Genomic DNA, 24,923 nt, shown 5'->3' on the forward strand with positions numbered 1-24,923 from the left:
AGTGCCTTGACGGGCAGTGCTTCCCCGGCTGGGTTTTCCTGTGTTCGTGCTCCTGTTTCTGTGGCTGGCCCGTGCCGTTCCAGAACACTGGTTGCATTCCGCTGCTTTTCCTGGGGGGCTCACAGTGTGAAACTTGCTCGTGCCATCCCAACCAGCCCTTGCTTTTTAGGTGGTGGGAGGACACCCATTCTAACCTGGTTTCTCTAACCACCCCCCCCCTTTTTTTTCCTCCCTTCCTCTTTCCTTTCCCTTTGCAAAGAGTGGTGGCGTTTTGGGGGTGCGGGGATGTTGTGCACAAGGTTTCTGAAGCCGCAGAAGCATGATCCTTGTGTCCTTGTGTGTCTAGCAGACGGGCCTCTTTGAAATGACCGCATTCCACGTGGCCCTGTGGCCCTCCCCCGCTTATGTGACCCCCTACTTATGTGGCCCTGGCCCCCTGCTTATGTGATTGGTGAGGACCTGCCTTCCAGGGCGCTCTCGGCTGGTGGCAGCTGCCCTTGGGCATTTTTCCTATCACTCTCTATTTCTCTCACGTGGTACAAACCCACCTCGAGTAGGTTACGTTTAATGGGGTGAGAAAAACCCACACTGGAAGAGAAAAGTTACAGGTGAGGTCAAGCCTCTTCCTCCCGGGAGGGAGAATGATTTTCTCTCCTCTGGCTCCCACACCAAAAATTCATACAAAAGAGCTCTTTTTATGTTTGATGTATTGCTTTTAAAAAACAAATCCTTCGTGTTTTTTCATTTTTGGTTCATACCTCTTGGCCGACCCAGCAGGAATTTGGCAGCTGACGGTGCTGCTTCTCGAAAATGCTAAAAGCTGCCTCGCAGAGTCACTGGCTTCTGGGAAGGCTGGATGCAGGGCAGGGACCCCGGGAGGGTGGGGCGCCTCCTTCCAGTCTGCGTGTATTAAAGGGCTTTTTGGTTGTTGACAATGATTGTGCCAATGGAGGCTCCTTACGCCATTGTTTTTGCTTACTATATGTTGGAAATATTTTTTATGATGGAGAGTGTTTTTTAGGGTTACCCAGGGCCCAGCAAGATGCGTGTCCATTTTGTTTTAGATACACGCACTGCTATTTTTCCCCCTGTGCAGAATCTTTTCTATTACGATTTATATTCCAGAAGATCTTTGATAAGGCATATTTAATAACCCACTGTAAGTATAAGCAAGCTCAAACCTCAAAACAAAGGCGCACCTTAGTTGTTTCATTTTATTCTGTTTACAAAGCACATTGTCCAGCACCTGAAATCTTTGCTTTAAAAAGCATCAGAAGTGAGACGCCTGGGTGGCTCAGGTGGGTTGAGCGTGCGACTTTGGCTCAGGTCATGATCTTGTGGTTCGTGAGTTCAAGCCCCGAGTCAGGCTCTGTGCTGACAGCTCGGAGCCTGGAATCTGCTTCGGATTCTGTGTCTCTCCACGCCCCGCCCCTCCCCCCGCCCCTCCCCTGCTCATGCTCTGTCTCTCTCAATCTTTCAAAAATAAATAAAGCTTAAAAAAGTTTTTTTTAATAAATAAATAAATAAATAAATCAAGCAAGCAAGCAAGCAAGCAAGCACCAGAAGCCACATCAGTACCAAATCAGCACAGACAGGCAATGATGGTGTGAACAAAACAACAGAAGAAAATTCTGCCGACTTCATAGTTTTTCTAAATGGACAGAACACCAGAATTCTGCCATCTCCTGCTTCCGGAAACTAAAGTGCTCTGCAGGCTGAATGAAACGATGCCCTGCCAGAACAGTAATCTAGCATAGCCAGGCCTGCCTTCCAGTGCAGACAGCCCCCCTTGCTGTCTGAGTCTTGACAGACCAGATTGGAGCATTCCTGCTGCCTTCTGGACCTTTCTCTGCAGATGAGCAGAAACATAAGACTCTTAGAATGGGAGCCAAATACAGAATATGTCTTTGTGATTATTTTTATGCCTTTACTCTGGAATATAGGAGCTGAAATAACATCATGGAACCCTACTTCACAACCCTTCATAATTCACTGAACATGCTTGTCACCCACTAAATTAGCCAAAAAACAAACGAGCAAAAACATGGATTTTTTTTTAGTGATACTGTCCAAGATAGGCAAGGATATAACGAAATAGGTACTCTTAAACCAAGTTTAAACCTTGATGGGAGTGTAAGTGGGAACAATCTTTTGAAAAGCATTTTGGTAGTGGGCATTAGGGATCATGAGAAGTTCCTACTCTTTGATCCAGTAACCCTGCTTTGTCGTAATCTACACAAGAAACACATGGGAAAATATATGGGAATATCCTTCGGGAAACTCGTACTTATGAAACACGTTGTATATAGTCACTGGGTGGGATATTACCCATCAACAGAAAGACTAACAATATAAAGCAATGCTCAGATCAATTAAAAAGTAGGTTAAAATAAGTTGTTAGATTAAAATCTTAAAACAGACATCTGAAAAAGGACCAGGAAATGTGGAGAAGTGGTTATGTTGTGTTTGGATGATTGTATCTTTTATTTCTGTTTTCCAAACTATCTGTGGCGTACTTTCATAAATTAAATATCCTACATCCTCCTGACCACGGTAAAGGAAAATGTTATTGAGCCTCCACTAATTTAGAATTTATGATTATCCAGTCGGAGATTAAATTGGAATTTCCTTGGTTTATGGGCACAGACAAAACTGTAGGGAAATTGTTTAAACTACTTGAGGAGTTCAAGCCCAAAGTCATACTGCAGCATATTTTTAATTAATTGAATGCATTTGAAAGAAGTAGAACTGCATGAAAAACATTTTTTTTTCCTTCACCGTATCAGACTACAGTCATCTATCTGACCCAGTGATTTCATTCTGTCTGTGGTATTAAATGGATGACGTGGTGCGTAGTGTTTGAGAAGTAAGAACAAATGTTGTCAGGTGGCTTGTGTGGCTGTGGGGATGGGTCTTTCTGTTGACTTTTCCTAACAGGATAACCGAGGCACTCATTTGCTAACCGGTAGGGTTCTCTCAGACCAACTTTCTTAAAGATTTTGTTCCTGATCTTTCCAGAATTAAAGTGCTGTACAAAAACAACGAAATCCAACTACTGGCGATTGAAGATCTCTGTCACAGGGCTGCACCCCCGTCTATAGGAAATGGGGTGACTGCTTTCGGGACTCCCCTGTGCAGCAGAGCATTATAATACAGGTTATTCATTTTGACCAAAGAAGTTATTCATCCTCGCTAAAAATTCCTTTGACTTTTTATGACTTTAGGATCCTTTTAATAACACACTCATTTTATATAATAATCTCCCGCTGTAATGCAGTGCACACACCTCTCTTCCAGACCCCGCCCCTCAGGCCTCTGCCCCCACCCCCATTACAGACCAGAGTCTGTAGCAGGAACTCCCATCTTTCCCCTTTGCATTTTAATGCTTATCGTAAAAAGCATTATGAGAAGTTCCAGGCAGTTTCATTTTGTGAAAGCACACCCAGCAATGTCGATTTCATTAGAACGTTAAGCTCCGTTTACTGTTCTTGGCTTTATGAGGGTCATTTGCTGGGACCCGGTTTAGCAGTAGGTCGAGAGGTGTGTCCGTCCTTGGGTTCTGCAGGAGAAGCCACTCGGCCCCCTCTGTGGACACAGGGTGGCTGTGCTGTGTCGAGTGCGTGACAGGCGGGCCCAACCCATCGTGAGCTCAGCATGCCCTCAGTTCTACCCCTTCTGCGTGTTCCTTGGGGGATGTGCTGCTGGATGCTTCTCGAAGCCTGGAGCGTGGGTGCAGACGGGTGTGCACGGTACAGCAGCAGGAAGACAAATATCACGGTCTCCAGGAAGCGCCACAGTTTTGACTTTTCTGGGGAGTGGTCACCCAGGAGTTTACTGGGGGCTTGAGGGAATTGGGTGAATCTAGCAAAATAAAAACAGAATCTTCCTGTGATCAGAACTGAGCCAAGCAAGGGATGAAAGCAAAAAAGAAGCACAAGGCAGTGGCATTTGCCCAAGGAGTCCTGTCGGCCCCCCACCCCCCAAACCCCGAACCGTGGATGGGCCAAGGACAGAGACCAAGGGCAGCCCCCAGCTTGCTCACCAGCACAGGTGAACTGTGTGTTTACCACCTGGCAGACAGCTTCATCAGGTGTTTTCACAGGCCTTTCCTTGATTTCTTTTTAAAAAATTTTAATGTTTTACTTATTTTTGAGAGAGAGAGAGAGAGAGAGAGAGACAGAGCGTGAGCAGGGGAGGGACAGAGAGGGAGACACAGAATCTGAAACAGGCTCCAGGCTCCAAGCTGTCAGCACAGAGCCCGATGGGGGCTCGAACCCACAAACTGTGAGATCATGACCTGAGTCGAAGTCTGGTGCTCAACCAACTGAGCCACCCAGATGCCCTGTCATGGGGCCTTTTAATCTAACCACGGGAAGACAAGATGATTCCTCTTTCTCCAGAATATCCTGAGCACCTCAGACAAGGGTGACATGTGGCCTATTGTAAAATGGCCCAGAACATAGGAGCTGCCCCTTCTCCTAGAAGAGATGCTGCCAAGGAGCCTTCTCTCCCTCCCATCGTGTCAGCTTGACAGCGGGAGGGATCCGACGTTAGCTGAATGCCCACAGTGTGCCCGGGGCTCTGCTCAGGGTACCTGTGCAGTGTGACACATTTATTATTGGAGGGTTATAGGGAAGGGTCTGGGCTTATCTGTGAGGAGCCTGGGGCTCAGCATAGACAGGTGACCCCCATGAGTGCCCCCAGCAAAGCACCTGCACCAGGTTTTCTGTGACGCGGGGTGTGACAGAGGATCCTGCACCAGCTGCCCCTCGACGGGGACACATCAAGTGCTGTTCGGTGGTGGCTGGAGTCCCAACTGCCCAGAACTCCCCAAGAGACTGGCGCTTAATTGCCAGTTTCCGTGTAAGATTAAAGTGGCGCCTTATCCCACCGCTCCCCAGGGGGCACTTTTGGAAGAGCATCCCAGACTGAGTTATACCAGGACTTGGAGTGGAGGTGACGGTGTCCTAGGCAAACCAGCATGTACACACGCCCGTGTGCCCGCGTGCGCGTGCACACACACACACACACAGCCAGCTGAAAAATCTAAGTGTATATTCTTGCAATTTGTTCAGTACTTCGTGGCCTTGATAAGTTCCAGCTTTGGGCCATGGCTGAAGCCAGAGCTGTGCATATGAAATTATTACCTACAAAGGCGAGCTTATTTCCTACACGTGTTCACATCTTTAAGTGCAATCTGGGTTTGACGCGCTTTGACCTGCCCCCGCCACGAAGCCAGCCGTCTCCCCTTGAACTCTGGCCCCTCGTGTTGTCCTTCCCTCGTAGGTGGTCCACACCGCCTCATGTCACTGGTTATCCTTCCCGGTGAAGTCTTTTCTCCCCAGTTTGATTATACATTCAGCGAGAAATGCAACTTCACTTAAGATTCTTTTGCATTCCTCCATATATCTAAAGTGGCATTTCAAGTATTAGGAACCCAGTAAATAAATATTTGTTATTAAAAACTCCACTCCATTGACTTACCCTGTCATTGTTTCTGATGGTTCAGGATGCCTTTAAAGTTGTTGTTGTTGTTGTTGTTGTTGTTTAAGAAAAATGAAACAAAATGCATGGAAAAGATTTATGTATTTGGTTGGGGGAGGGGGAAATTAAACTTCTCATAATAGTTTTTAAATTAAATTTCGTACTTGTCCAAATCCTTTCCTTCTCCACCCCTTCCTCTGATATTCCCTCACTCATTAAAGCCTAGGATTTTGATGGTATTCACAGGGAAGCTGATTTACTGGAATAAAGAAGTTCTTTAAGTTTTAAATTTTGGAACGTTCCCAGTGTGTCTGAACCCGGGTTTCAGATTTTACTGGCATTTTGTTGGCAGGGCGGTCTTTGGAGCCCGTCCTTATTTTGAGCGTGTTTCCTGACACCTTTGGCGGTATGGTACTATGTTTTTTAGATTTAAAAAAAAAAAAGTTTAAATAGAAAAGCATATATAAACATATACAGAAGATTGATTATAAAATGTCAAGCAAAATAAAAGCGTGGTTAAAAACGCTCTAAAATTAACAAACGGGAAGCACTTTCTTTTTAAAGGGGCAGTTGAAGGCAGGATGAGGTAGTTATCCGGAGAGAAGATTTCCAGGAAACCCCAGGAAAAGCTGACTTTTCCTTTCTGTTCATTCTCCTCTCCATGCACGAGTGTCTTGTTGAAATAAGGTCAAGGAGACTGTACCTCCTGCTGTGCTGGGCTCATGGTCGCTACCTGCAGTCATCAGGGAGACAGATGTTACCCAGCTGAGATGTGGGGAGACTGACAGAGGGAAGGACAAGGTGACAGGACCCTCCCCGGGTTGAGGGTGTTTCCAGAGACCAGCCACACAGGGAACCCCGTGCTACTCGGGGCCTGAAACAGTATTTTCCAGAGCCCGTGGGAAGATCTGTGAGAGGAGAGGCCGAGGCCCGGTGTTGGGAGAGAGTGAGTGAGATCCTTTGAATCCTAAAGCCTACGTCTCATTTCATGAGGACACCTGAAGAGTATTTCCATGAAGACCAGGAAGCCCACTGTCTCCACTTCTACTTAACATCATCCTAGGGATTTATTAGCCACTTTGGGTAGACAAGTGAAGTCAAATAGAGGTGTACAAATTGAAAAGGAAGTGAAGCTGTCTCTGTTTGCAGCCGATGCGATAGCATGCCTGGGAAATCTTAGAGAATCGACGGTAAAATTCGCTGCAACAATAAAGGAATTCAGCAAGAGAACAGGATATTACATGGCCTGCCAGCGCAGAGCCTCCCCAGAAGCCGGCCTCAAGGGGCCAACAGAGTTGGGTAGAAAGTGGAATTGGGGAGAGGGGGTGGTTGGAAAATAACCATTTGAACAAAAATCTGTTCTAGAATTGAATTCTGAACCAGGTTTAGTTCATGGGGGCCGTAAACCCAGCATATCATGGAGCAAAGCCGTGCATTAAAGAAAGAGGCCCCTTGTCCCAGTGAATGAAGAGTTAAGCCGGTGCTAAGCTTCCTCGTGGAACGAGCTGGGGCATGTTGCTTGATCTCTGGCAGGGTGGGGAGCAAGGAGGGCTCTGGAGAGAGGCCTGAGCCACCAGAGGGAAAGAGGAAGGGTGATACTCAGGGCAGCAAGGTGGTGAAAGAAGCAGTGTTTTTGAGGCCAGCTGGCAGGGGCAGGAAATTCTTGCTCATGATTATCTTTGAAGCAGCGATGGCATTGGGGTGGAAAAAGGGGCCCAACGAGGGCCCGAGTGGCAGGGTGAAGCCTCACTTTCTAGAGGAAGAAATTCATTACCTTCATGTTGCTTTGTCTGCCCAGCTGTTTCAACAGCCCCTTGGCTCTGTAGGTGGAGAAACTATTTGAGTTTTTATGTACATTGGTGAAGAGAGACTGGCATTTTTGAAACAAGAATGCATACAGAGTAGGGAAAACACCTACTCAGACAGGCAAGGCCGAGCTAATGAACTGTGGCACAAGCGTGGTAGCTCTATTTCAGTTCTTAACAATGCCAAGAACCCCATTCTGATGTTACACTCTGGATGTACATTTTCATAACTTTCCAGAAAAACTTACAACCCCCAGGACCATCAAAGTTATACAACTAGAAAGCACGTGTTAAGAGACCGGTGGCATTTCCACCTTCAGATTTTGTTTTGATAGTAGAAGAGATTTTTTGGTAGTGACTCAGGGAGTGGGCCTCTGAGCCAAGCAAACCTGGTTAACTGTTCTGGGACCTCACCAGGCCGTTAACCTGGGCAGCCTCCACTTCCTCGCGAATGAAATGAGACCACATGGTGATGACCATCACGGGAGTGTTTAAGTGAGAAAAATCGCCCATACTAAGGGCCCAAGAGCACGGTTGGGTGCTCGGGAAATGGGACCATTGGATAATGCGGTAATCTTGTTGTACTTTCTGAGGACCTGAAGATCCCATTCTTTACCTGTGGTTGAAGATATGTGACTTGTTAATCAATTTGCTTACGAGGCCTTGGAGAAATTCTTGAGGTCAGTGGGAAAATGGTGCTGTGTTGGCTGGTGTACTTACTGTTGGAAGCCTGTCAGAATGAGGTAGGCTCTAGAGTGCATGGGTGAGAGAGAGGGAGGGAGAGAGAGAGACTGGCTGACCGAGCCCTTAACATGCTTGGTGGAGCTGAAAACTAGTCAGGCCTGACATCTGGTGACCGTGAATGATGCCAGTCTAGGGGAACAGAACACTAACAAGGAACTCAGACATTTTCAGTTCACAGCCTTGTATACAGTGGCGCTCTCTGGTGCACACTTTCTGTCTGACTGCCAATCCCTTATGCCTTTACCCTGGCCCCTTGTCCTCAACTGTGAATCACCACCTTAGCTCTAGAAGATAAAACCTCTTCATTGTGGGCATGTTTTTGTGTTATCTCAGAGGGTAGAAAAAGAATGCAGTACTTTATTTCACTAGTTGTGATGGCCAGAGGAGAGAGGGGAGTCTTTTATGTTGTAGCTCTGGGGATTTTTCAAGAAACACAGTTGGGTTTTTTGTTTTTGTTTTTGTTTTTTGTTTTTTAAAGTCATTGAGAAATACCTTTTGGTGCACTGGTTTCAGGACACCAGGCTTTGGACCAGCTGCATCCTGATTACCTAGAGCATACCCAAGCTTTGGCCCTGGAGATTGGGATTTGATGCATCTAAGATGAAGCCTTAGCATCTATTTGTTTTGTTTTGTTTTGTTTTAACTCTGCAGGTGGTTCCATGTGCAACTTTGTTAGAAGACCGAGCTGTAGAGGCGACTTTGATTCTATGACCTTGATTCTCTGGGCAGATCCCACATTTGTTGAGTTTGGTGGTTTCTAGCAAAGACGGAGTCATCTGTTAAAATCGAGTGAAAAGTATAGCACAAAACATCTAAATAGGATCTCAGTTTTTTCTAAAGTTTCTAATGGAGATGATTGACAGTCTCAAAATGGTTTCCTTTTTGACCTCTGGCTCGTTACACATGAGGAATGCTCTGTGGAATGTCAGGGGACTTGGTCATTCTGGCTGATCTCTACCAGACCTGGTCTGTACCTTCCTGAGAAAGTCCAGTGTCTGTCTAGCCTGACCAGGGTGAGGTGAAAGCCTCCGTTCAAGGTTCGTAGGCTTAAATTCCTTAACCTAGTCCATGTTAATGGGACTCATTGCCTTGATCCCCACGTGTTGCAAATGACCCACACAGAGCTACAGGTGCAAAGAGATTTGATGCAGACTAGAAGTACTAAAGCCATTTCAAGAACAAATAGAAAAGGCTTCCCTAGGAATTGTTCTATAGGGTCATTAGCCAAAACTGTTTAGTCTTGTTGATAGGCAGGACTCCAGTAGAGAAATTTAAGAAAAAAATTCAGAATCTCTTTAATGGAGTAAATGTTGCTAGTTAAATCTGTTAAAGACAACACAAAAAATTACAGACCAGTATCACTTCTGAGCATCGATACAGACATAATAAATATTAACAAGACAGAATCCAACACTACGTTAAGAAAGTAATATCCCATGATTAAGTATCTTTTCCAGGAATGCAAGGTTGGTTCAATACTGGAAAAAAATAAATTGATATATTTATAGATATATTTGTTCATTAATGTGTCAGTAGAGTGAAGGAGAAAAAGCATATTGTTATCTCCATAGATGCTGAAAAAGCGTTTCATAAAACTCAGCATCCTGTCTTGATAAATACATTCCCAAATGGGAATTAATGGGTATTTTCTTAATATGATTGTATGTGTGTTTGAGTACTAAAGATAGTGTCTTCTTTAGTGGGGGAACCCTAAAAACTGAGGGTTCCACTAAGGACAGAAACAAGGCAAGAATACTATCTCTACTTGTACTTAACGTAGTACTAAAGGTATTAGTCAATCCAAGTAGACAACAGACGTCAATTAGAGGCATAATTGAAAAGAAAGAAAAGCTATGTCTGTTTGCAGATGTTATTATAGTATGCCTGGGAAGGCTTAGAGAATCAATAATTCTTTAACTCACACAATAAAAGATTTCAATGACAGAACAAGATATAAAATTAGCATGCAGAAATCGCTAGTCTTTGTATGTGCAAACAATAATTGGCGAAGGATAGGTATGCCATTACAATAGCAACAAACAAGATAAAATAATTAGTGAGCTTAAAAATGTGTAAAATTTACATGAGATAACTTTAAAACATGCTTGAAATACACAAAAGTAATCTGGAAAAAAGGTAAGACATTGCCTATTGATAGGACAATTTGACATCATGAAGTATCAGTTCTCCCCAAGTTAATTTATAAATTTAATGCACTTGTACTAAAAATACCATGTTTTTACCCATTAAGCTAGACAAGTAGATGCTAATGTTCATTTAGAAACGTATGCAGTAATAGGAAAACAATGATAAAGAAAAACCATAAAGTGCTACTAGCCTTGCTAGATTTTAAAACATGCTATAAAGCCTCTGTGATTAAAACAGTGTGATACTGGCACATGAATAAATGGAGAGACCAGCAGAATGGAATAGAAAGTCCAGAAATAGACCCAACTAGGTATAGAAAAATGGTCTATGATAAAGGTGACCTCTCAAATTCCTAGGCCAAAGAAAGACTTTTTTTAAGTGTTTATTTATTTTTGAGAGAGAGACAGAGCATGAGCAGAGGAGGGGCAGAGAGAGAGGGAGACAGAATCCAGAGCAGGCTCCAGGCCCTGAGCTGTCAGCACAGAGCCCCACGCGGGACTGGAATCCACAAACCACAAGATCGTGACCTGAGCCGAAGTCGGATGCTCAACCGACTGAGCCACCCAGGCGCCCCAAAAAGGACTTTTTTTTTTTGTTTTTTTTGTTTTTTTTGAGAGGGAGAGAGAGAGAATCCCAAGCAGGCTCCACGTTGTCAGTGTAGAGCCCAGCATGGGGCTTGATCTCATGAACCGTGAGATCATGACCTGAACCAAAATCAAGAGTTGAATGCTTAACTGACTGAGCCACCTAGGTGCCCCCAAAGATAGATTTTTTTTTAACAAAAATGATCCTGAGACAATTTGATAGATATTTGGGGAAAAAGATAAAATCAGACCCATCCCTGTCACCATACATAAAAATAAACTCCAGATGGGTCAGGGATCTCAACTTAAAGTGAAATCTTACAAATATTAGACACAAATGGATGAGTTCCTATAGAATTTGGGTGTAGGGAAAGGCTCAGAAGACACAAAAGCAAGAGGCAGTAAAAGGTTGATATAGCTGACTACTACATAGATATAAAAAAATCAAACAGTTTTCCATGGTAAAAAAACACCATAAACAAAATTAAAAGATAACAAAGTGGTAGAGAATATTGGTAAGATGCCATAGATAAAGCACTATTATTCCCTGATATATAATGAACTCTTAAAAATAGGCAAAAGACAGGGCGCCTGGGTGGTTCAGTTGGTTAAGCATCCAACTCTTGATTTTGGCTCAGGTCATGATATCAAGGTTCCTGGGATGGAGCCCCATGTTGAGCCCCGCTGTCAGCACAGAGACTACTTGGGATATTCCCTCTCTCTCTCTCTCTCTGTCCCTCCCCTCCTCAAAAATAAGTAAATAAAACTTTAAAAAAAATTTTTTTTTTCAACGTTTATTTATTTTTGGGACAGAGAGAGACAGGGCATGAACGGGGGAGGGGCAGAGAGAGAGGGAGACACAGAATCGGAAACAGGCTCCAGGCTCTGAGCCATCAGCTCAGAGCCTGACGCGGGGCTCAAACTCACGGACCGTGAGATCGTGACCTGGCTGAAGTCGGACGCTCAACCGACTGCGCCACCCAGGCGCCCCTATAAAACTTTAAAAAAATAGGTGAAAGATATGAACAGGTAGTTTACATACACTATATATATATGGCTCTTAAACATATGGAAACCTCATGTGTAAGAGACATGCAAATTACAACTACACTGAAAGCCATCTCACCTGGCCAAAATGAAAGCATGGGACATCATACTATACTGGTGAGGCTGTGAGGGAACAGGTATGCAATCTGTGGCTGGTTCGTTAGTAATGCAGGGGAGTCTGGCAGCATCTAACAAAGCTACATGTGCATTTTCCTTATGATCTAGCATCCCACTCCTAGGAACTTATCGTGAAGATACACTTAAACAACACAAAAATACGTGAGAACAAGGGTATTCGTTATACTGTCTTTTGGAGACAACCTAAATGCCTGTTTGTAAGAGAGTGGTTGAATAAGCGATGCTACATCCACACAGTAGTGTGCCCCTCAGTTTAGAAAAGAATGAAGAAAAGCTCTGTGAACTTAGAAAGCATATTTCCTGGTTATAGTAAGTGGAAGAAAAAAAAGGGCAAAGAAGTATCTACAAAATGGTAACTTTCTAAAAGGGAATGGGGGGGGGGGCAGAAAATATGCATGCATCAGTTTATTTGTGCAGAAGGAAACATGGGAAGAATAAACCAGAAACTAGTGACGTTAGTTGAATTGTTATTTACAGAAAGGAGTTAGGAGAGATCCAGGTAGATGAGGTGAGTCGGGGAGTGGGACACTTCTCAGTATACGTCTCTATATAATTCTGATTCTTGGAACCGAGTTAAAAAAATAAGAAACAAAGATTGGAGGAAGGGGCCCATAATAGGATACATAAGTACAATTAAACCTAACCTCATTTCAGATGAATAACAACCACACTATAGTGAAAGCAACAGAGAACAAGCCCAGGGAATGTTTAAACACAATATTTGACTATATACCCTCAGGCTAAAGACAAAAAAGAACTATAGATAAATAGTGAAGGCTAGTTAGTAAGTTTGTTTTTCACAGTAGCATGGGTCAGCAGTTCTGAAACCACTTTCTGTGTGTTACAGTATTGAGCAAATAAGTAAATATATTTGAGATAATGGGAGCCAGATTTCTCCTTATTGGAGAAGGAAGTTACAAATATAGAAAGGGGGAAAACAGAATGGACCTTGTGGTGTTGAATTGGAATTCGGGTTTTCAGTGGACTTCAATGGTTTTTAAGATGGATGGATGGATGGATGGATGTTTGAATGGATGGATGGGTGGATGGGTAGGTGGATGGTCAGATAGATGGATGGATGGATGAGATGGGAGGAGGGGAGGAAGGAAGGAAACACACTTTCTAGCTATTTCCTCATACCCAGATCTGTTTTATAAATGTCATTTTTTGCTAAAAGGAACCAGAGCTCCATGGAGAAAAGGCTGATTCCAGGGCTAAGACTGAGAAAGTGAGCCTGGAACCTCATCTTATGACAGAAAGTAAGGAAATGCTGAAAGATGACAGGGACGTGTCAGTAGGACACAGGAGCCAGCCTGAAGGAGCTGCCACTTGCCAAATCTGGGGTAATTCGAACATCAGAGTAAATAGTGATAGGAAAATATGTAGTGTGTTAAATAAAATATGAATCTACAAATCCATTCTGATATAAATAAATAAATAAATAAACAAACAAACAAACAAATAAGTGGGGAGACAAAAAAAAACCTCTTCCTTATAATAGCATCCCATCAAGTACATGTGGAATCAGAAAATCATTATTTGGCAACCAAATAATCAATCTATTCAAGCGAGTTTCATCCACAGATGCTGAAACCAGTAGGTTAAATCTGATAAGAAACAAGATATTTATCTCCCCACAAATACTTATTAACTAACAGTGGAAAAACAGTAACTTTACATGGAAAACCTGGCACACACCGCTTAACCAAGTGGATTAGAGTTAACTCACCAACACTGGGACAAGGTGATTCCATGTGCCTCCTGATGTGGTGCACCAAGAAGGACACAGCCTCACTAAGAACTCTGTTCCTGCCCCCAAGTGCTGGCCTGAATCTCATTGTGAGGAGATTTCAGATCATCTGAATCAAGAGACGTTTTACAAAATAACTGTAATGTCTTTCTTCCACTCTTCAAAAACGTCTAGATCATGAAAGACAAAGTGAGACCAAAGAACTGAACCCAATTGAAGGTAGCCAAGGAGACATGGTAACGAAATGCAACAAATGATCTGGATTTACCCTAAACCAGAAAGAAGACCATGCTTTACTGCCAAGGTCATTGTTAGCACAGTGGGTAAAATTTGAATAAATTCTGTAGATGAGATCAGGAGTTGGCAGACTACGGTCCTCAGGCCAAATCTGGCTTGCTGCCAGTTTTCTGTACCACTTGAGAGCTCAGAATGGTTTTGCACAGTTTTAAATGATTGGGAAAAAACAATTAAATGAATAAAATCTATATGACATTCTGGAAAAGGCAAAATGGTAGAGGCAATAAAAAGATCAGTGATTGCCAGGGTTGGGAGGAGGAAAGGAGGGATGAATAGGTGGGGTGCAAAGGATTCTTAGGGCAGTGAAGCTATTCTGTATGGTACTGTAATGGTGGACAGAGGGCATTATGCATTTGTCCAAACCTATAAAACTGTACAGTACAGAGAGTGAACTTAATATTAAACTGTGGCCTTTAGGGACACCTAAGTGGCTCAGTCAGTCAGCGTTTGACTCTTGATTTTGGCTCAGGTCATGATCTCCACTGAGTGTGGAGCCTGCTTAAGATTCTCTCTCTCTCCCTCTACCCATCCCCTGCTTATGCATGTGCTCTCTCACTCTCTTTCTCTGTCTCTCTCAAAAAATATTTAAAACTGTGGCCTTTAGTTAATAATAATGTATCAGTGTTGGTTCATCTGTTTTAACGACCATACTACACTAAGACAAGGTGGTAGTAATAAGGAAGCAAGTGCAGCGAGTGAAGGTGCCTAAGGGAATTCTGTACATTCTGCTTAGTTTTCTGTAAACCCCCAGCTGCTCAAAAAATAAAGTCTACGGCTTTTTTTTAAATACTATATTGTGATGCATGAGCAGTATATGAAAGTTAAATTTCTGTGTCTATAAAGTTGCGTTGAAATAAGTAAGCCACACTTAACTTATTTACAGGTTGTCTACACCTGCTTTTTGTGCCTGGATAGCAGAGTTGAACAGTTGCAACAGAAACCCAGTGGCTCCCAAAGACTAAAATATTTACTATCTGGCTTTTCACAGGAGTTTGCTGACCCCCAGATTAGATAATAGTATTGTATCAGAATATTAAATTCCCAAGTTTGATCATCGTACTCTGATTACATAAAATCCTTGATTTTTAGGAAAGATACACTGACATACAGAGAAATAAAGAGATGTTATGACTGCAACTTGCACGTAATTCAGGGAAAAAATTATGGACGGAAAGACAGATGGAACAGCCTCTGTGCTTAAAAAGCTAACATTTAGGAAATCTGGGTGCTGGGTGAAAGTCATGTAGGAGTTCCTCCTACTGTCCTGCAGCTTTTCTGCTAGTCTGATATTATTTCAAAGAGAAAGGTTCAAAACAAAAGCAAAATAGCATGAGCCTTAGAACCAGCCAGAACTTGATTTGAGTTCCTGACCTGCTGGCTCTGTGGCCCTACAGAAATGGTTTCACTTTTCCAACACCGTATCTTTGTCTGACTTGTGAAGCTTAGATGAGATACTGCGTGTGAAGTGCCACTCATAGCATAAAAATTCGGCATCAGTTCTGGACAAGTTGAAAGTCTACCCAGTGCCTGCAGGGAAACGGTTCCCAGATGTCTGCTCACCATGTGGTCAAGATGCGTCAGCGCCTGTCTTCTGAAACAGCAGCCACGTCCCGCAGCAGAAGGCCCTCTGTTGGGGTAGATGACTCATGGTAATGGCTGTGGACATGCTCCCTGAGGAGCCCCCCACCTTCAGCCACAGATGATGGACTCTGATTGGCTTGAGCCATGGGTTGAGATCCTATAATCTGGTGACCTGTAGCGGAGGGGCTTAGCACGTGGTCTGAGTGCCCGTGTGTGGTTGTACAGCAAAGGCTCACATCCAGAAGGTGAGGAGCTAGGATCAGGACCACCGTTGAGACATGGTCATAGAGGTCGCAGTGGGTGCCATGACGATCTCCATCTACACAAGCCTGGTTGTCCATCTGCAAATTCTGTAACTGCACTGGTCTAAAGTGGAAGGAGGTGATGCCCAGACATCCATTATTTATGTTACAGTGTCATGGGTGAGAAACCGTGGTTTTTGTTCATCTTGATTGAATAATACGGGCCAACAGCAATAAATCTTGGTCTAACTAGACAGGTGCCTCGTTCTGAAAGCTGAATCCACAGGACCCCTTCCCTGTGAACAATGAAGTGATTTAGCAGTAGCGTAGATGCTATTATGACGTTGGAGATGGGGAAGATTAGCCGGAAACCTATGAGTGGTGGTTATGTTAGGAGATACAGAAATTAAACAGCATTTCCAGGAGAGGGTCTGACCCACAGCATCCTTCAACAGAGGTACAGGTGGGGCTTCTGCTTCTGGGGAGCACTGGAGGGGGGTTGCGACGTGGTGTTCTTGAACAGTCCAAATTCCCATTTCACCTATAATTAAAATACTCATCCAGTTATACACTGAAAGAGAGAAAAGGGTATATAATGTAAAGTTTACTTACAGTATTCTAGGGGTTGACTGAGAACAGGTTGTTATAGCTTTAAATGTCAAAGCCAGAAGGTAATGAAAATATGTTAATAAAACTGTTGTGTGCCTGTGTGCATGAGTGGCTGAAATTATTCACGAGTAATAATAACCTGAAGAAAGTGCTGCCTTTAAAAAGTCAACCAAAGGGGCACCTGGGTGGCGCAGTCGGTTAAGCGTCCGACTTCAGCCAGGTCACGATCTCGCAGTCTGTGAGTTCGAGCCCTGCGTCAGGCTCTGGGCTGATGGCTCAGAGCCTGGAGCCTGTTTCCGATTCTGTGTCTCCCTCTCTCTCTGCCCCTTCCCCGTTCGTGCTCTGTCTCTCTCTGTCCCAAAAATAAACGTTGAAAAAAAAAATTAAAAAAAAAAAAAACAAAAACAGTCAACCAAATAGTTAGTTCACCCAACAGTTTATAGCTTTGCTAAGTGGGTTCAGAGACCCAAGATCTAAAAGGGAATATTTTGCAACTCCAGTTACTGGTGTTAATCTAAATGCTTTGTAGCCCTATGTTTAGATGTTAGTGCTTTGTAGATAGAAGCGGGAGAGGGGGTGAGAGGTACAGAGGAGAGGCATTATCTAGAATTTTTGAGGAGTGCTAAAACACACATTTGGGGAGTCTGGGTGGCTCAGTCGGTTGTGCACTGAGAATCTGCTTGGGATTCTCTCCCCTCGCCCCCGCCGCTTCCTCTCTCTGTCAAAATAAATAAATAAACTTTAAACACACGCGCGCACACACACACACACACACACACACACACACACTCTCACTCCACTGGTCCTCCCTCTCCCTGACCGCCCTCTTGATCCCCAAGAGGGGGTCATGGGACAGTAGGAAGCTGTAGGATCCATGCAACAAAGAGGAAGTGCTCTATTTAAATACCCACCCAGTGTCAAACCACCACGTGTGTTCTGTCTCCTTCCTACCCTAACCAGATTTCCTGGGTGACTGGAGAGATTTAGAGAGACGAAGCCCCTCACTTGATGGTTAGTTCTGTCAACACTGGGATTTGAATTTGAATCTTGATCTGATTCCCTTGGTCTGACTCTGCTGCACTGTGGTGTTTTCAGAGTTTCCTCAGGAACCTTGCCTTTCCTGTCCTGCCAGGAGCAGTAGCCACCCCTCGCCCCAGTTCCTGGATGGCACTGTGCATCTTTGGGACTGTCAATCTCAGCTTTGCACCCACATGCCTAGCCACTTGTTCAGAAGTCACCAGTGTGTCCCCAGGCATCACAGAGCCCTCTAGGCTGACCCCTTACTCCATGTGTTGTTGTTAAAAAAAAAAATAGTTAAGCAGTTTTTCTTAAAAAAAAAAAAAAAAAAGCGGGCACCTGGGTGGCTTAGTAGGTTAAGCGTCTGACTTCAGCTCAGGTCATGATCTTGCAGTTTGTGAATTTGAGCCCCGAGTCGGGCTCTGTGCTGACCACTCAGAGCCTGGAGCCTGCTTCAGATTCTGTGTCTCCCTCTCTCTCTGCCCCTCCCCAGCTCGTGCTCTGTTTGTCCCTCTCTCTCAACAATAAATAAGAACATTTAAAAATTTTTTAAAAAATGCGTGTTCTGGGGCGCCTGGGTGGCGCAGTCGGTTAAGCGTCCGACTTCAGCCAGGTCACGATCTCGCGGTCCGTGAGTTCGAGCCCCGCGTCAGGCTCTGGGCTGATGGCTCAGAGCCTGGAGGCTGTTTCCGATTCTCTGTCTCCCTCTCTCTCTGCCCCTCCCCCCGTTCATGCTCTGTCTCTCTCTGTCCCAAAAAAATAAATAAAAAAGTTGAAAAAAAAAATTAAAAAAAAAAATGCGTGTTCTTACATTGAAGACAACTTTAAAAAAAATTAAGAAAATTGACTCCTAGAGTCAGACTTTTTCAAAATGAAAATATCTTGATATTTTAGCTTTTTAACTTAAAAAAAAGTCTTCCTGAACTAATGGTTGGTGTTTGCAATGTAATACGTTAAAAAAAATTTTTTTTTTAAGTTTCTGAAGTGAAGTTTAGCGCTGTTTCCTTTGAACTATGCAGACGTCCGCAGGGTTGTGCGTAGTGGGAGTATCTCTTCCAGTAAAGCTTTTAAAAATCAGAAATGGTGACTGAATGAATGTCTGGCTTCCTGGGTCCTCCTCCCCCTGCCTCATCCCTACCCCATAATTGGGTTATTTTTTACGTATAGAAAACGGGAGGGGGACTATCTGAGAATGTGTGTTTCCGAAAGCCAAGTAAAGGGAGGGGTCAGAACTGAGAATACCAGGGGGAAGACATCAAAGAAAAGACACAGCATGTGCACCAGGAGCAAGAGTTGATGAAGGCCCCCCATGCTCCGAAGATGCCGGTGGCCACACGCATGCCACCTCCCGAGCCCAGCGGCAATCTGTGCAGGGACAGGAGGCAGACTCAGCCTGCCCGTTGCACGGGGCACATGCTTCCCAGGGAAGGACGGCAAGGGACCGGCACAGCCATACGTGCAGCGTTCGAGTTATGGGGGATCCTTACAGGGAGCCTGCTACCGCTCAGTCAGTTGGCAGTCTACCATCTCTGGAAAGGAAGAGAGTGCTCCCCAGCTAGTGAGCTGGCGGATGCATGCTTCACCTAAGGAAGCAAAGTTGAGTTTCAATAAATCTTCTTTTAAATGGCATTTTTTCCTGATTGTACAATGAATGCGCTCCCAGTGCAGAAACACTGGAAAATTCAGAGAAGTATAAAGAAGGAATTCAAAACCACGTGAAATCTTACCACCCAGAGACCACATGAGACAGCATGGAGGAGTTAACATCACCATGTATTGGTTCCACCTCCACCTTCTGGAGGTAACAGCCGCTGTTGATGTGTGTCCTGTATTTTTCTCTAAATGCACACAGGAATGGACAGCTTACATAGAAGGGGATCACACGTGCTGTTTTCACTCATTCCCTTTTTATTGTCTGTAAGATTAAAATATCAGTAAGGTATCAGTCAAATAAGGCATCAATAAGATGTCCATAACTATACATCCGCAACATCCTTTTAATAGTTCCAGTCAGGAATTTCTCCAATCATCAGAAAACCTATTTTGTAAAATATATCTATGTGTATTTGTTTAAAAGGGGGGGAAGTCTAGGAGAATATGCACTTTTAATGAGAAGAGGGACTTATTTTCTGCTCTGCATTTTTCTGTATTTTTTTTTAAATGAATACACTCCTCAAAATAACCAGAGCTAATATTGTGGTATATTTCTTAACAATTTTAAAAAGGGTTTTTTAGAACATCTTTTAGAATAATGCTGTATATAGGGTTTTGCGTCATAATTTAATCACCTGAAGGAGTCCAGTGGACATTTGCGTGTATCACAGATGGCTACATGATAGGTTTTCATGTGAGGATGCTATGATTTTTTTCATTCCTTTATTCATAGACTGTTCATATTGTTTCTGATTTTCACATTGTAAAGCTGTGATGAATAGTTGTGCCCCTGAATTATTTTGTTTCTCTGTCTGAATACTCCTTAGGATTTATACCTAGAAGGACAGTCACCAGGTCAGAAAGCATAAAGTTTTTAAGGCTGATTGCTTATGAACAGACTGGTTTTAAGAATTTCTACTTCTTAATACTATCAAATAAGCTTTTGCTCATAATAAAACGGGTGCTGTAGATAACTCTGTCTTATTTAATTTTAAAGCAGATCTTTTAGTTCTTTTCTTGGAAATACTGATGAAGAATTAATTACAAATATTATATCTAAACATAAAAGCCATGCTTTTTTTGCCAGAATTTTTCAGCATACTTTTTTTAATGTTTATTCTTGAGAGAGAGTGACAGAGCATGAGCGGGGGAGGGGCAGAGAGAGAGGGAAACACAGAATCCAAATCAGGCTCCAGGCTCTGAGCTGTCAGTGCAGAGCCTGACGTGGGGCTCGAACCCACAAGCAGTGAGATCATAACCTGAGTCTAAGTCAGATGCTTAACCAATTGAGCCACCCAAGTGCGCCAAATTTCAGCATAATTTTTAAAGGTAACCAGTCATCTTAAAGGAAAGTTTTAAAATAAAAAATCATCCTATAACGCCTAATAAGTAATAAAGCCTGAATAAATCTCACTCCGTTTTCTATGAATTTTACATAGTTGGAATAAAAGTATATGTAGGTTTTTGTATACTGCTTTTTAAAGTTTTTATTTATTTTGAGAGAGAGAGAGAGAGCAAGTGGGTAAGCGTGTGCTCAAGCTGGGGAGCGGCAGAGAGAGAGGGAGAAGAGAATCACAAGAAAACTCTGTGTTGTGAGCACAAAGTCCGACATGGGGCTCAGCCTCACAAACCATGGGATCATGACCTGAGCCGAAATCAAGAGTCAGAGGCTTAACTGACTGAGCCACCCAGGCGCCCCTGTATACTGCTTTTTTATTTAGCAGCGTGTTGCAAGCATTTCTTTCGTGTTGCCACATACTCTTCATAACCACCCTATTTAGTGGGAGTTATTCCATTGACTTCATGTACCACAGTGTACTCAGCATTTCCCTATTGAACACATGGGCTATTCCCACAGTTGTATAGCTCTTGGTGAATGTGGACTGACAGTTTCCTTAGGTTTGAATCCCCAAAATGGATTGAATGGGTCTGAATTTAATTTAATTTTTATTCCTTAAGGATTTTCACACAGGTTCATACCGGCCTGTCCTCTAGATCAGTCTTAATTATTGAAGCTTTATTCCAACGGTGAAATTCGGGACGTTTCCGTTGGCCGAGCACCCATGAGGTGCTGTGATGTCCTTAGGAACCGAAGTGGTCACATTTGCAAAGTGACCTTTTGAGGTCTGGATGTTGGAGACTCCAGAGAAGAGTAGAAAAACAGAGCACTTTTCCGGCATGCCCTGTCAGTACCGAAGTGAGTGCATTCAGCTACCACTCACAGAAACCTTTTATTCCACAGCCTTCACAAACAAGGACAGAAAATATACAGCAGCGGGGGCATAATCATTATGTAACCTCATCCTTTTTTTTTTTTTTTTGTCTTTCTTTTTCTGTTTCCTTTTGTGAGAACATCATCAACTCAGGATGGAAATGCATTTATGGTACCTCCTTTCTGCTAAAGCAAACCCTAGCGGCTTCATTTTCTGAAATGCAAAATTTGCGAAGTTCATAAATGCTTCTTTGTTGACCGTAAGCCGTGTGGTTTGGCCCCCAGAGTTATCTCAGATAGCACAAATAAATCTGGCGGCCCCTGGTTGTCTCAGACCGCGTATTACCTCCTTCCCTCGTTGTCTCCCTCTTGCAGAATTTCCTCCTGGCCTTCAGCTGCACAAACTCCGTCTTCTCATCAATATGCCCTGTTAACTGCTGCCAAACCTCCAGCAGTTGAGTGCATATGTTCCCTTAATCATTTCTCTTTGTTCTAGAAGTCTGTGTTTGGTTTCTAAACCTCCCCCACCCCCTCGCCTAATTCCACCATCACCAGCACTGGCTATCGACAGGACCGTGTTCTGTCTACATGTTTATTTAAAGAACATCCTAGATTGCCTGCCATTGAGAGAGCTTTTGCGGTCTGCTCACAACGTGCTAAATCATCCCCCCTGCCTACTCCCCTAGAAAAGGTTATTAGCTGCCCCCCACGGCCACCAGAACCCGTGGCCTTTGGAGCCCAGGTGAGGGGTTGCCGGAACTTTCTGGAAAGCGTGAAGTTCTGAGAAGACAGTGTTACCTCCCTGCATGGACAGAGATCCCTTCTCTGTTTTCCGCTGGTCCGACCCAAGAAAAGGACGCTTTATTCTTGGAGCCCAACATTGCATAGGAACAGTTGGTCTCAATGGGTTATTCATGGTGTCCAAGAGAAATACTTCTGGAGCTGTGTTTCATGTAAGATGGAAGGTGGGCTTGGCACGTTGACGCAGGCGGCCTGCTCTCTGGGAGTGCCCTGTGCCTGTCAGACCAGCCGGCCCCCACCCGGTGTGGCCAGGCTCTTCTTAGCAAGGAAAAGGGGTTTTCCGGGCCCCTTGCTACTGGGGTCCGTGCGCATCAATGCCAAAGTCTGCCGGCCATGGTGCACAGAGAGACACTGTGCCGTTTCTCTACACTTTTAAGTGTGTTTCTTCTCTTACCATCTGTGGAGGCCCACCCCCTTCCCTGAGCCCCGATCGTGGTCTTTCTTCAGGGCCCTTTCTCCTCAGCACCTGGGGAGCAGGGTGCTATGGAACCTTGGAAACTATTATTGGAAACTTCATACAAATACCGTCTCTCCATCATCCCTCCTCTCACCTCTTCCCTCTCCCGAAAGTACTTCACAGAGCCAGCAGCTGCACCCGCAGTGGGCAAACCTGATTTTTGCTTGGTTTAATAAATTCTACCGTGAGCCTTGCCCACTCGGTACCTGGTCAGCAACTCCTGGGAATGCAGAGGAAAGTCTTCCGCACGCAGAGTTAAAATATGTAGAAAGTGGCTGGGAGGAAATTCTCAGTGTGAGGGATTTTTTTTTTTTTTTCCTCCTTTCCTTTTCTGGGGGAAAAAAAAGGTTAATATTGACTCATTTGGTGGAGATATAAGGCACTTTTCTACCTATCCCCAAAGGGAAGTTTGTATTCTTTTAAATGAAACCATTTTAAAAGCAGAACTCAAGCCTAAAATGATCCAAGGTTCTCCGGAGTTCTCAGAAGGTGTAGATTTATTTACTATAGTTAAAACATAATTAGTTCTCAGGGGATAGTGTATCTTTTAAACGGCTTTATTGCCACCATATTGGTTTTCTGAATAATCAGAAACTTCTGTTATGATTATGTTCTAGTGTTCGGACAGAAACGCACCGTAAGTAGAAACAAATGTCAGGAACTGCTAGTTGTCACCCAAAGAAGGGACACCACATCAGAGTGGGGAAGAAAGAACTTGGTAGGATATTCCGAAGAAATAGAATCGAGCAATGTCTTAAATAAACTAAGAGCTCAGGCAGGTACACAGCCTTTCCCCACCCCAATCTTGTTTGATTAAATGGTGTTTTCTTGGGCTCTTCTTCCTTGTTCCCACTGCAGAGGCTGGGAAGGGGGTCATTGTCCCTCGAAACCTGGAAAATGGCCCTTTCTTTCCCCCACATGCTCGCAAATGAGTGCAGACAGGGTCCCTCCTTGTGTGTGAGCTGTGGGCTGCCCTATCATGTCCCCGTTCTGGCTGACCAGTCTTTCCCACCGTTTGCAGGTTGATGTTTGAGATCCCGCAGGAAATGGGGTTAATAGCCATCGCAGTCCGCCAAACACAGGGCAAAGGTCAGTCATCTTTTGTTATCGTTTCTGCTGTTTTGTTTTCTAAAATCTGTGACTCCTGTGTCCAGATTGCCAGTGGATCGTGTGTGCTGATCGCGGAGGAGACGCACATTAGAAGTGCTTGTGTTCACACCTCCTAAAATGGAGGAAGAGGGCGGGAAATTGATCAGAAGATTGAGCCTTTTAGTACAATTAAAAAGCATTGTCTCAAACTGAGATGGTTATTAATCACTGGATGTTCTACTGGGAATTTTTTTTTTTATGTTTGTTTATTTTTAAAAAAAAAATTTTTTTTTTTTTTCAACGTTTATTTATTTTTGGGACAGAGAGAGACAGAGCATGAACGGGGGAGGGGCAGAGAGAGAGGGAGACACAGAATCGGAAACAGGCTCCAGGCTCTGAGCCGTCAGCCCAGAGCCCGACGCGGGGCTCGAACTCACGGACCGCGAGATCGTGACCTGGCTGAAGTCGGACGCTTAACCGACTGCGCCACCCAGGCGCCCCTATGTTTGTTTATTTTTGAGAGAGTGTGAGCAGGGGTGGGGCAGAGAGAGAAGGAGACACAGACTCCCAGGCAGGCTCCAGGCTCTGAGCTGTCAGCACAGAGCCCGACAGAGGGCTGGAACTCACAGACTGCCAGATCATGACCTGAGCCGAAGTCAGACGCTTGACCGACTGAGCCACCCAGGCGCCCCTGGGGATGGTTTTAACATTCAGTCATCTACATCTTGTAAATTCCTCTTTCTGACACATTCTAGGCATTGCAGTGTGTGAATCATGACTGTGTTATAGAGACATTTATTTGCCTGAAGGTTCTCTGGGAGGTGCCTTCCGTGTCCCTATTGAGTGTCACATGGAGGAGGCGTTCCGTCTGCCAGCCCCTACCCCGGCTGCCCTGGAAATTCCATGCAGCGGGCGCTTGATCAGTGGTCAATGCCCGTTCACAGAGTGATCACAGAGAAGCCAAGGGCTGCTCAGAGCTTCCGCCACCTGCTGACCCTCGGAAACCAGAGCCCGCATCCTCCCAGAATCCACTTGGGGTCCAACCACAAGCAGATTCCATGCTCGGTGGTCATGCAGGAGGCACTTGGCCCTCGCCCCTGCTCCAGACAGCGCCAGGCCAACCCAAACGTGCTTGTAACTCTCAAGAGAGGCTCCTTACGCCTTTCTCAGAAGGAGCAATGAAATAAGAAATCCACTGTTTCCCACTTCTTTCCTTTGAATATGTCTTTTGAACATAAATCAAAGAGAAAATTCATTTTATCCAA

General features: G+C 44.2%; 1 protein-coding gene across 7 annotated transcripts in view; it reads left to right on the top strand.

Moving 5' to 3' along the window:
• HLCS (holocarboxylase synthetase) overlaps nt 1-24,923 on the top strand; it is a 239,755-nt gene that overhangs the window by 201,024 nt on the left and 13,808 nt on the right. For all 7 annotated transcript variants that reach the window (XM_045501413.1, XM_045501414.1, XM_045501412.1 and 4 more), the window contains one exon: nt 23,591-23,658. In XM_045501413.1, coding sequence (XP_045357369.1) covers nt 23,591-23,658 — 68 coding nt within the window. The remainder of the gene's footprint in view (nt 1-23,590; nt 23,659-24,923) is intronic.

Source organism: Leopardus geoffroyi, chromosome C2, assembly GCF_018350155.1.
Source record: "Leopardus geoffroyi isolate Oge1 chromosome C2, O.geoffroyi_Oge1_pat1.0, whole genome shotgun sequence".
NCBI classification, from domain to species: Eukaryota; Metazoa; Chordata; class Mammalia; order Carnivora; family Felidae; genus Leopardus; species Leopardus geoffroyi.